Here is a 13,032-nt window from a genome sequence, read left to right as displayed (position 1 = left end):
TCACTCACTCACACACTCACTCACTCACTCACTCACTCACTCACACACACTCACTCTCTCACACACACAGATACACACACACACACGCACACACACACACTCACTCTCACACTCACACACACGCACGCACACACGCACTCACTCACGCTCACACGCACACACGCACACGCACACACTCACACACACACACACACACACACACACACACTTCTGCCATCATTTTCCAGAACTGAAGCTTCGGATGATTATTTATAGAAATGAAACTATGATCATCAGGGTGATTGGTTAAAGTGGTTTGGCCGTGATGAAACCTGACGAGAGGTTTTATGAGAACAGAAGATTAATAAATAATTAAATGTCATGTCTAGTTTTGATTTAAGGCTTCATTCATACTTATCACAATGGGCTCATAAACGTTTTTGTCCACTGGGGTAATAATAGAATGACTGATAAAAAGTTATTAATAGGTTAAAAAAAAAAAGATATTTGCCTCATGTTTTTGCTGTAGTAATCTGCAGTAACAGCAGTTCTTAAATACAAGACGAAGCAGCACAGGCCGGTCGATTTCTGCCAAGAGTCAAATCAGGCACCAAAACACTGCACTAACAGAAGATGTGTCTGAATGTGTGAATCAGCAACTGCTGAAAAATCATTCCGTTTACAAAGAACCGGTGGATCCAAAGGAACATGAAGGGGTTCTCGGCTCCGGCCCTCGAGGGCCCCTGTCCTGCAGAGTTCAGCTCCAACCCTGATCAAACTCACCTGCCAGTAACAGTCTAGCGATCCTGAAGACCTTGATGACCTTGCTCAGGTGTGTTTGATGAGGGTTAGAGCTAAACTCTGCAGGACAGGGGCCCTCGAGGGCCAGAGTTGAGGACCCCTGGCTGAACACATTTTCTTACCGTCCGGGAGCACGCAGTTTATTGTCCTCTAGCGACACCTAGTGCTCACACTCTGAACTGCTGCATCTCACACACACACACACACACACACACACACACTCACAAACACACACACACACACACACTCACAAACACACACACACACACACACTCACAAACACACACACACACACACACTCACAAACACACACACACACACACACTCACAAACACACACACACACAGCAGCAGTTCTTAAATACAAGACGAAGCAGCACAGGCCGGTCGATTTCTGCCAAGAGTCAAATCAGGCACCAAAACACTGCACTAACAGAAGATGTGTCTGAATGTGTGAATCAGCAACTGCTGAAAAATCATTCCGTTTACAAAGAACCGGTGGATCCAAAGGAACATGAAGGGGTTCTCGGCTCCGGCCCTCGAGGGCCAGAGTTGAGGACCCCTGGCTGAACACATTTTCTTACCGTCCGGGAGCACGCAGTTTATTGTCCTCTAGCGACACCTAGTGCTCACACTCTGAACTGCTGCATCTCACACACACACACACACACACACACACACACTCACACACACACACAGAGAGAGAAAGAATAGGGTTACATTTGCTCCATACAAGCACTTTTGGGTGTTGATGTACCCAAAAAAGTGGGCTGTTTTACAGTTCTGTATCTGTCACGGTTTAGCAACATTTTGACCGGTACATTTCCTCTTTTTAAAAGGGGTCAATGTAACTAATGTACATTGTATGAAAATATGTAAAAAAAAAATTTTAAAAAAAAGAAAAGAAGAGGGAAAAAATTGGTAAGATTTTTAAAATAAGTATTTTTTTATATTTTATTTTATTTATTTTTTTATAAAATGTCTCTTCACACACTCTCTCACACACACACACACACACACACTCACACACTAACAAATGTTAATACTGATGGATACGATGGATGTCTACCTCCCTCTGAGCCCAATGAAGTGTGCTGGACTCGATCCTCGCCAAACCCTGAACCAACACAGCTTCAGTGTAGTTTGATCAAGCTGTTCGTGTGATTCTGTATTTGTCTTTTTCATGTCAGACGTCGATCCGTCTTGAAGCTGATGGTGTGATGACTCGAGATCCGACTCAGAGCTTCTGGAGATGTACAAACATACACACAAGATCACTGTTACTAACGAAATGAGCTGTGAAGCGTTTCCGGATGTATCTAACTGTATTCCAGCCTACAGACGCCAACATTGTTTTTGCTCAAATGAAAGATGATTTTCACAGGCTGATGAAATTATGTATTTATAAAACCAATTTAAGCTGCTTTTCCAGGGATTTTGTATATTAGTATTGCGTGAAGTCTGTTTTTTTTTCTTCTTTTATTTATTTGAGATACTGTCCCTTTGCTATTAGAGATATTGGCCCCTGTTCGTTCTTAATGGACGGAACTCGGGCTCATTTTTATAGATAGATAGATAGATAGATTCAGAAAAAATAGGTTTAGTTTACAAACAACATTCACCTATTCAAACTAAAAAAAAAATGTTTTGAGTGGAGCAAAAACAAGATTTGTCCGATTAATAACTAAAAACATAAAATGTCCTCATAAGTCGGTTGTCATGATATTTCACTGTATTAGTGAGAACATTTGGCGCTCAGAAGTAAAACAAAACCTGTTTATACTGTGTTTAGCGCTGTTTTGAGTTGTTTGTGTAATCTGTCGGCTGTTCGCGTCTGCACTAAACATTGCACAGCGGGATGCCAATCAAAGTGACAGTGAAATATGAATTCAGAATATGAATCTGTTGCATGGCTGTTTATATGAAGCCTCGTCTCTGACTCATTAGCTCTCCTGATCAAAGGTTAGGGAGGCGCTTAACTGCAGAACCCGAGCTGGAGAAGCTGTTTGAGCTCCAGACTCCAGGAGATGCAGTGCAGGTGAGTGCAACTCTATAACTAACTCTATTAACTCGGCTCTTGCATTGTTACCAGCCGATTTTATAAACAAGTCTGTAAACTACCAACAATATTGTGATATGAGTGTCTGCTCACCTGAGATCAGCAGGTTTATGATGAATTAACCTCATTACTGTCAGATTGTGATTGAGATCAAATGACAAACACTAATGCGCGTTCAACTTAATTACAGAAGGAAGTTTGTGTTCTGATAATAAAGCATAGAAGCAAACTCCGTAGCTTTCAGACTACTCACTCTTCAGATCAAAACAGGTCACCTGTGAGATTTGCTTAGATCCAATGAGAGTGTTTTTATGGGGGGTGGGGGGGTCTTACAAGGGTATATAAAACACTGGTCTTTCAATAAGTTTTGTGTAGTATTTTCTTTATTTTTCACTTCAAAAACTATGTCTAAAAAGGGTAATATTTTATGTATTTGAGGTCAGAGATGTGGGAAGAGAGAGAGAGAGGGCAAATATTTAGCATTTTAGCTCAGCATTGTCGTCTAATCAGCTAATATTGTCTTTAATAGCCTGCATAGCACTTCATCTTTTATAACATGGCATTTTGACCAAATATATATAATAAATTATATATATATTAGTTTTGGACATGTAAGGTAATTAAAAATATTTTTAAAATACCTTAAAGTTATTACAAAAAAGCATGTAAAGCAAATATCTCCAGTAGAAAGTCCGTGTGGAGCATATGCCCCGGATCTGCGTAATGTTCTCACCTTTTTCCTCCTTTACCTGTTTGCATGTCTGAGAGTTCCTTTCAACATAAAGGCAAAGAAGCTGTTAGTGTGTTGCAGGAACTCTTGAAAGTGTCACATGTTCCTGAGTTTATTAATAACATTGATCCTCCCCGCAGATGAATAAAACCAGTGTAATACAGCTAACCTTCGTTATGCATGACTCAACTTCATATGTCAATATTAGGCCATTTCATGTGATGTTTCCCTAACGTTTCAGACGGGATCTGTGTCTCTCCTCGGGCAGGTGTGGAGATGATTCCTGTGAATGAGTTCCGGAGCATCACGAGCGAGCAGAACCCACAGTTCCGGGTCCTGAAGCCCTGGTGGGACGTTCTGTCCGAGTATCTGGGCATCGCGATGCTGATGATGGGGGTGTTCGGCTGCACGCTTCAGGTGAGCTCCGTGTGCCATCGTGACATAATGACCTTTACACCAGACCTACCAAGAGTTCAGACACAAGTCAGCCGCATACAACACTTCGTGTGCTCAGACTGTGAGTCAGCGACTGAAAATAAATAGTTCACTTGAAAATGAAAATTGTGTCATCATTTACTGTATGATTTTCTTTCTTTCCTTAAATGCAATTTTGAAGAACCTTTGAGCTGTGTTTTACCATGCACTGAAAGAGATTTCACAACACCATCAAAGTATCATAAAAGTATAATAGCAGTGGGTCATGTGACTCACACTTTATTCTGAGCCTTCAGAAACCATGTGATTCTCTGTGCGAGGAACAGATTAAAATTGAGTTAATTCCTTCACTCCAGCTTCAGAAATGCTGCATGCAGACACACTATACAGGTTTGGAATGACATGAGGGTGAGAATTTTCATTTTCATGTGAACTGTTCCTTAGAAAAGTACATGTTATTGTGCGTGCTGCTGTGGTTTGTGATTCTGCTCTCCTCCGTGTTTTAGCTGTTCCATCTGATTCACGTATCAGAAAACATTTCTCCTTCCAATATCAGTCCTGCTGGAGCAGAAGCAGAGAAGTTCTCTAGACGGTCACATTACATGAAGTGATCGCTGTGCACTGTATCTCTGCATTTGGAAGCATGTTTTGTGAATCAGAGGCTCTTCTCTGCAGTCCGTTCTTGTGCGGCTGCATTCAAACACACGACTGGCCGAGCAAAAGGCATTTTCACATAAATGGATGTAAACCTAACGTATTAAATGTTAAAACTCTGGTAACACTGATTATATTTTACCTACAAAAATCATTGAATGTAATGATAACAGGTTTAAAATATACTTTAGAGAAATTGCATTCACCATCCATGTTCCTCTGCGTCGCACGTCTGATCAGGAATGTGTGCAATAAAGAGAAGAGCTTTAGCTGATTAGATAACGCGTCTCTGCGGAGTGTTTGCCATCAGCTCCTGCCGTGACTCGTGATACCCATTGGCCATTCTTCCTTTTATTTGCCGCCAGAAACATACAGGTGTTTGCAGTGTAAATGTTCATTAGATGAGTGCCATGTTTCGTGTGTCATCGTCACTGATGCTTAGACAATCTCCATCTCTCCGCAGCTGACACAAGACAAGATATCTTGCCTGCCGAACCGATTCACGGATCTGTCCGGCGGAGACCGAGACTGCAGTCACCTGCGGCAGGAGAACGAGAGTCTGTGGGAGTTCGCCATCACCAAACGTCTCGGTCCGAACGTCGTGGAGGTGTTCGGCCGGAAGAACGGCCTGGATATCCACCAGTACGAGTTCGTCAACCACTTCTGCTACGAACGGGCCGTGCACTGGTACGGAAAGTACTTCCCCTACCTAGTGGTGATCCACAGCATGATCTTCATGGTGGCCAGCAGCTTCTGGTTCAAGTTCCCAGGGACGTCGTCTAAGATCGAGCTGTTCGTGATCATTCTGGGGAAGTGCTTCGACTCTCCCTGGACCACGAGAGCCATCAGCAAAGTCTACGAAGAGCGGCGAGAGGAGAGAATGGTCGTGTGGAGAAAGAACACAATGACCAAATCAGCCGCAGACAACAACGACGACATAGTGTCTCTGATCCGATCTTCCATAAAGTCCGGCTCGGACCAGAAACCGTCAGAAGCGACCGCGTCGCTCCTGGATAAGAAAGAAGGCGAGCAGGCCAAGGCCCTGTTTGAGAAAGTCAGGAAGTTTCGGACGCACGTGGAGGAGGCGGATCTGCTTTACTTCATGTACGTGCTGCAGACGGCGCTGAAGGTCTTCAAATTCGCTCTCATCACCGTTTACAGCGTCGCGCTGGTCCCCAACATCCAGATCATGGTGATGTGCTCGGTGCCTCCGGATCTGACGGGGTTCAGTGCGTTCTGCTGTAACTACAATAAAGCGCACAAATTAGCCTAATTAGCCTACTGCTACATATGCTTCGTCGGGGTCTACGGACTGCTGTGCATTTATTCGCTGTTTCACCGGTTTCACCGACCGCTGAAAGAGTATTCCTTTGAGGCGGTTCGCATGGAGACGGGAATAAACGACATCCCGGATGTTAAAAATGACTTTGCGTTTCTCCTGCACCTCAGCGACCAGTACGACGCCCTGTACTCCAAACGCTTCGCCGTGTTTCTCTCGGAGGTCAGCGAATGCCGCTTACGGCAGCTCAACCTCAACCACGAGTGGACGGCTGATAAACTCCGCGCTCGTCTGACACGCAACGCCGCCGAGAGGCTGGAGCTGCCCCTGTTCCTGCTTCCAGGATTGCCAGACACCGTGTTCGAGATTTCGGAGGTCGAGTCGCTCAAACTGGAACTGATCAGTAACGTGACGGTCCCCGGAACCGTATCGCAGCTTACCGCCTTACAGGAGATCGTGCTGATCCACAGTCCGGCCAAGCTCCAGCTGGCGGCCCTCAGTCACCTGCGTGAGAATCTGAAGGTTCTGCGCTTGGGCTTCGAGGGTCCGGAGCAGGTGCCGCTGTGGATGTACACCTTACAGAGTCTAGAGGAGCTTCACCTGAGCGGCGCTCTGAGCGCTGAGCTCTCCCGCAGTCCGGCGCTGGACTCTTTACGAGACCTGAAGAACCTGCGAGTGCTGACCTTACGCTGCAAGCTGACCAAGATACCGCCCAGTATCGTGGATGTGTCCAGTCAGCTCCAGAGACTCTGCGTTCACAACGAGGGGACCAGGCTCCAGGTCTACAACAGCCTGAAGAAGCTGGTGAACCTGAGCGCTCTGGAGCTGACGGGCTGCGGTCTGGAGCGGATCCCCAGCGCCGTCTTCAGCCTGTCCCTCCTGCAGGAGCTGGACCTTCGAGAGAACCGGCTTAGCACCGTGGAAGAGATCTTGAGTCTGCAGCACTGTCGCCGTCTGACCGTCCTCAGACTCCGGCACAACGACATCTCCTGCGTCGCGGAGCACATCAGCAAGCTCCGCGCGCTGGAGACACTGGACCTCAGCTGGAACAAGATCCGCAGTCTTCCACCGCGCCTCTGCTACTGCACCAAACTCCGACACCTGGACCTTTCCCACAACCAGCTGGCGTCTCTGCCCTCGGAGATCGGCGTGCTTCAGTGTCTGCAGTTCCTCTCGGTGGCCTTTAACTCGCTGGAGAGTCTCCCCGAGGAGCTGTTCTCCTGTAAGAGGCTGCAGGTGCTGGCGCTGGGGAATAACAGCATCTCCTCACTGTCTCCGCGGGTCGGGAATCTGGCTCAGCTGGTTCGGCTGGAGCTGAAGGGAAACCGGCTGGAGTCTCTGCCTGCGGAGCTCGCCGACTGTCTCTCGCTCAGACTGGCCGCTGTGATCGTGGAGGACGGTCTGACGGACCTTCTGCCTCCAGACGTGAAGGACAGAATGAAGCGCAGATAATCACAGCACTGGAGCGCTGCCATTCACACATTTATTTTTTTGTCTAAATAGAGTGTGCTTTGATTTACGTGATGACATGAGCTATGTTTGCATCACCGTTTTAATGCGCACTTTGAAGTATCGCATCATAAACAAGTGATGGAAATTCTAATAAAAATCCCTTAATTCGTAGAAATGTTTTTACGCTCGCTTGAGGTGGTTTTTACTTGTGCGAAAAAGGGTTAAAGGGATTTAGGATGCCTTGAGGGTGAGTAATTTAGGGGCTAATTTTCATTTTTGGGTGAACTAACCCTTTAATGCGAATAATGGAAGATGGAAACGCATTTGCCGAATAAATTCCTACATGCGCATCAAACAAAACGTCATGGGATTTTGCGCTATGGGACGGCAAACCTGACTGACCAGCGGACCGATCTCGTTCACAGCGTCTGAAATATTGTCTGAAAGAAGAAAGTCATATACACCTAGGATGACTTGAGGGTGAGTAATTTAGGGGCTAATTTTCATTTTTGGGTGAACTAACCCTTTAATGCGAATAATGGAAGATGGAAACGCATTTGCCGAATAAATTCCTACATGCGCATCAAACAAAACGTCATGGGATTTTGCGCTATGGGACGGCAAACCTGACTGACCAGCGGACCGATCTCGTTCACAGCGTCTGAAATATTGTTCTGGTCGTTCTGAAATGCCCGAGCAAAGTCTGTCGTCAGAGTATTTCTGTATAAATGTCTTACACGACTGCATTCCCAAACAGCAGCGTCCACCTCCGAAAGCATTAACCGCATTTATTGTGTTTCGTCTGCTCGCTCTGAGGCGCAAGTAATGTATATGAAAGTTATTATATTCAGTGGCGTGTCCTACTTTTCTTAGTGATTTATAGTGCCAGTTTATCAGGAAGTTGGGCTCGTTGGATGGAAATGGTGCTTGTACGCAAATGTTTTATCGGATATTCCAATTTTGCGCACAAGTTAAATTTGCAACTTTGGAGGGAAACAAGGTTATTGATGATATGAGCTCAATAATGTCACTGTCTGAGATGGGCTGCACTTAATATTTAAAAAAAAAATGTTCACAGTGGAATTGCTGGTTAGGAAAAAAAACTGATTTATGATTCTGCAAAGAAGTCTTCACCAATCAGTGAATCACGGCAAGCAAAGTGCTCCAAAACAGCTCTTTAGCTCCGCCCACTCTCCCATGATGCATTGCGAATAGCGTAATAGTCTCTCTATGCTTTGTGCATAGCAATTTTTTTTAGTAATTAGATTGTCATTCGCAATGGTTCATGGGATTGTAGTTATTTCCCTCATTAAAGTCATTAAATACACAGTCTTGTACCTTTTTTGTACTTATTATTTTCAAATGAAGGTTTGTAATGGTGTAATTCACCTCGTAGCTGGTTGGTTTAGTTTATGACTACTCTTTAACGAAGACTTTTTAAAAATCCCCATGGGAAAACTGATGGGAGCAACCCTTCCAAACCCGAGGCCGCTGTGAAAGTGAGCGAACACTAAAACACACTGAACCCACGCCATACTGAAGCGAGAACAGAGTCGTCCTGATGAGTCCCTCAGCTGAACTCTTTCTGTTTTTCTAGTTTTTTAGTGTTTAAGCTCAGATGTTTATCTTTTCAAGTAAATTCACTCTGGTGTTTAAACAGCAACACCTGAGTAAATCTGATTGGAAATTAATGCTGCTTTTCTTCATAACAGCAGACCGAGCTCTTAAAGAAATGCAGTTCTTAACAATGAAGCTTCTGTGTGTTGTTTTCTGATGGTGGGTGTGGCTGAGCAAGTGGAAACTTCCACAGGTGTGTGTGTGTGTGTGTGTGTGTGTGTGAGAGTGAGTGTGTGTGTGTTTGCATTAGAATATGCAAATCATTTTAGATATTTTTATAAAATGTAAGTGATATATCTACCAGCAGAATCTAACTTGACTAACCAGCGGACCGTGAATCTTCTGAAGCCTCGTGACTCTGCTGGCAGATGAGCTGATGTTGTCTGATGTTCTTGGTTCCATCAGATAGTTTATAGTGAATGGATTATTAAAAACCCACAGGAGATCTGCATCTGTGAACTAAACTGGATCAATTTGTCTTCATTATTATATTTAGCAAAATGTATGAAATCAGTAAAATAGTTTCACTGCATTACTTTTCTAGGTAGCAAGACTGTGGATGTCTGGACGTCTTGCTGAAGATGGTTGGAGATGCAGTGTGATGTGACGAAAGTTGATTAGCACTGATATAATTCCGTATATACACCAGTCTGTCAGTATGTTCTATGGATGTGTTTTATCGTACAGTATTAGTTTGTAAGTTTTGTACACTGGACTTCCATCATTCTTTTGCACAGAGCTAGTCTGAGTCTGCTGAGATCATCCAGTTGGGTTTAAACTGATCTGAGTTCAAACACTCGCTCCGAGCATGATTTACTGGACTTTGATCTCAAACACTGGCTGTGATACTGCTGGCATGATTAAACAGGTGTTTGATTAATCCTGTATTAGTGCAGAAGAGTCAGACTTCAAGAAGCAACTGATGCATTTCAGAGAATCCCTCATTAAAACAACAAACTGGCCTGAAACCCTCGATGTCGTGCAGCGGATTCAGTGAGCGCTTCGCTGCATGTAAGAGGGATCCTGAGAGTTTGGCCTGAATGCAGCGAGCAAACAAACCCTCCATTGTGTCTGCGTCCTCTCCGAGTTGTAAACGGCCAGAAAAGCATCGTTTCTGTCCTGTGACGGCACAATGTTTGCCTTGTACAGTCGCACGCATTCCTGTGAGGAACTCGAGCCGTTCAGGGTCACCTTGAGCTCATCTTCTGGAGGAATATAGTTCAGCTCGTCACATCGGTTCAGTGTCAGATCTAGTTAGAGATCATGTTTGTTTGTGCTGTTCTGTTCTGAGTCACATGTGAAAGATGTTTGGTTCAGAAATAAAAGAAGTTTGACATGACCTAATGTGTTATGTGTTTTAATGTTGTAGTATGTATGCGTTCATTTGTTCATGTTTTTGAGGAGAGATCCATCTGCAGCTACAGCACGGTTAATGCAGACAAACTGATTTTTCAGTTTATTAAACACCTTAATAAATAACATCTGAAAGACCACGGTAAACAAAAAAGTTAATATACAATTCTTCAATAAATAAGTCAAATAAATTCATAAAATGTTATTTACAGACGTTAATCCGTGAAAAACTCCAAGCAAACTTACACGAAAAGCAAGAATTCATCAGTGCGCGGATGGCAAGAAATAATTTCACAAGAATAAAACTGTTAACAGTTCAAGTTTCTGCACAGAAATGTTTTGTAAAATATCAAAGAAAGAGTTATTTACAAGTGTGCCGGGCAAACCCGCTGTGCCGGATCCGGTGCAGGGACTGCTCTGTGCAAACCGGTGCTACATATTCCAGCTAATATTGTGAGCTCAACTACCAACTATCGAAACATCCAACATATTCATATAAATACAACCCGCTGATGAGCGCCGAGGGGAATAGAGCCGTACAGTTCTTCAGCTGGAGCTGGTTGCTATCAAGCGCTCCAAAAGCTCCACCATCTCTGGAGCGCGAGCGTCCCGGGCCACATCCAGAGCGTCGGCCCCGCGGCTGTCCCGGTGCCCCAGGTCCGAGAGCGGGGCCAGGTACTCCACCACGTCCCCGTGGCCCTCGCGGATGGCGATGTGGAGGGGCAGGGCTCCGCTGTGGTCGGGGACGTTGACCGAGGCGCCGTGATCCACCAGAACCCTCAGCGTGTCCAGGAACCCGGTGCGGGCCGCGTCATGCGCAGGGGTCACGCCGCAGCGGTCCTGGACATTCGGGTCAGCGCCGTGGTCCAGCAGCACACGCGCCACACTGGTGCAGCCCATCATCATCACCTGCAGACGGCAAACACACGTCACTCAGGAGCTCAGGCCTCGCTGCTCTCGTGCAGTGCCGGGAGTTACACACTGTAATCTGTTACTGGGAAAAATGTGTCATTAAATTACAGTTACTTGTGAAAATGTTAAGTATTACGGGGGGGGGTCATCTGAATATTTTCACACACATACAGATATAATTGATTTCTTTCCCAAATTGCTGTAAAATATGAGACATCAATGTTTCAGGAGTTTAGGACACATGCTTATTCGATACCTGTCTTATTTCCTATTTGGGTTTATGTATATGCCTTATTTTTTTAATTAACTGTCTTTTTCCCAAAGCATTGTTCAGAGACGGAAACAGGTAAGGGAGAAAAAATGTGAGAGCATTGCGCAGATCGAGGGAATGCTCCACACGCTCATTTGTAGTTACTTTAAGGTATTTTTTAAATATTTTTTTTATTACCTTATATGTCCAAAACCGTAATTTTTCACACAATAAAATGAAAAATTAACTATGCAACATTTTACAAAAATCAAGATCTATTTGGTCAAAATGCCATGTTATAAAAGATGAAGTGCTATGCAGGCTATTAAAGACAATATTAGCTGATTAGACGACAATGCTGAGCTAAAATGCTAAATATTTGCCCTCTCTCTCTCTCTCTCACTCACACACACACACACACACACACTCTCTCTCTCTCTTACTCACACACACACTCTCTCTCAATGTTCAATTTAAGAGTGCTTTATTGGCATGACAAAAATTATACATTCTAGTTTTTCCAGTTGGTTGATTGTTTGATTTTGCTTACAGTTTGTGTCTGTTTGTACTTTATTAAACAATGTTTGGAAATGAACAGCGTTCACACATCTCTGACCTCAAATACATAAAATATTACCCTTTTTAGTGTTTGAAGTAAAGGGTAAAGAAAATACTATACAAAACTTATTGAAACAACTAGTTGGATAAACTTAGAACTTAGAAATGTAATCAAATGTAATCAGTTACATTACTTTAATAAAGAAATTGAAATAGTTACACTACTTATTACATTTTAAATAGGATAACTTGTAATCTGTGACATTACATTTCCAAAGTAACTAGTTACGCGTAACTTAATCGCGATCAGATTAATCGCGCAGTGGTCGTCGTGACGTCATCGCGGCTGGAAGGGAACGCGAAACAAACAGCGCGGTGAGAATCTGTAACCGTATGCTGTAAACGTGAAGCGGAGTGTTTGACCTGCAGTGCGGTTTTCCCGAACTCGTTGAGCGTGTCCGGTAGGAGCCGGTGATCCTGCAGCATCCGCCGCACCGCGTCCACATTCCCCCGCGCCGCCGCCGCGCTGAGGCTCTTCCCGCGACCGAACCCGTCCAGAACCATCATCTGAGGAGATCTGATCCGAGAAAACATTCAGTGACAACGCGAACCGATTCAACAGCATCGACACGAACAGCGTTTAAAGCGCTTACCGTGTCTCTGTGCGTCGCAGTCCGCGGATGAGCGACCGTTGGCTGTTGTTGTTTACTCAGATCCGTCACAACAATCGCAAATAAACGCGCCGAGCTGAGCGCCTTTACAGCGCCGCATGACGAGAGCTCGTCAGCCAATCAGCGCTCACACACGCCAACGCGGCTGCCGTAATTGGACAAAAGGGAGGAGTGCTGATAGGCGTTGCTACAGTATCGCCGTGGCAACTGCGCCAGCGACCAATGAGAATGTAGAGCGCAGAAGGCGGGCGATTTGAGAAGGTTTATTTGTAAACTGTTGCGG

The 13,032-nt window shown here is 44.7% G+C and overlaps 2 protein-coding genes across 2 annotated transcripts; one reads left to right on the top strand and one right to left on the bottom strand.

The window, feature by feature from the left end:
• Positions 1-2,768: 2,768 nt before the first annotated feature.
• Positions 2,769-7,543, top strand: LOC107666682 (volume-regulated anion channel subunit LRRC8C-like). Its single transcript, XM_016458097.1, is given in 3 exon segments — positions 2,769-2,817; positions 3,810-3,985; positions 5,121-7,543. Coding segments are annotated over 2 exon segments (2,409 nt in total). The 5' UTR covers positions 2,769-2,817; positions 3,810-3,844; the 3' UTR covers positions 7,389-7,543.
• Positions 7,544-10,357: 2,814 nt separating this feature from the next.
• LOC107666686 (cyclin-dependent kinase 4 inhibitor D-like) lies at positions 10,358-12,862 on the bottom strand. The gene is made up of 3 exons (XM_016458102.1): positions 12,732-12,862; positions 12,502-12,655; positions 10,358-11,267 (listed from the first exon to the last, which is right to left on the bottom strand). The coding sequence occupies exons 2-3, from the start codon at positions 12,643-12,645 to the stop codon at positions 10,905-10,907; spliced, it is 507 nt and encodes a 168-aa protein (XP_016313588.1). The 5' UTR covers positions 12,646-12,655; positions 12,732-12,862; the 3' UTR covers positions 10,358-10,904.
• Between the last annotated feature and the right edge of the window lie 170 nt (positions 12,863-13,032).

The sequence above is a fragment of the Sinocyclocheilus anshuiensis genome, unplaced genomic scaffold (genome assembly GCF_001515605.1).
Source record: "Sinocyclocheilus anshuiensis isolate Anshui unplaced genomic scaffold, SAMN03320099.WGS_v1.1 scaffold91, whole genome shotgun sequence".
In the NCBI taxonomy this organism is placed as follows: Eukaryota; Metazoa; Chordata; class Actinopteri; order Cypriniformes; family Cyprinidae; genus Sinocyclocheilus; species Sinocyclocheilus anshuiensis.
Note: the sequence above shows the minus strand (reverse complement) of the source record. Positions and strands in the feature narration are given on the sequence as shown.

Excerpts from the sequence above, each read along its gene's own strand:
- LOC107666686 (XM_016458102.1), bottom strand. The coding sequence starts at position 12,645 with ATGATGGTTCTGGACGGGTTCGGTCGCGGGAAGAGCCTCAGCGCGGCG. Across the intron at positions 11,268-12,501 it reads TCGGGAAAACCGCACTGCAG|GTGATGATGATGGGCTGCAC; the intron begins GTCAAACACTCC and ends TGCCGTCTGCAG.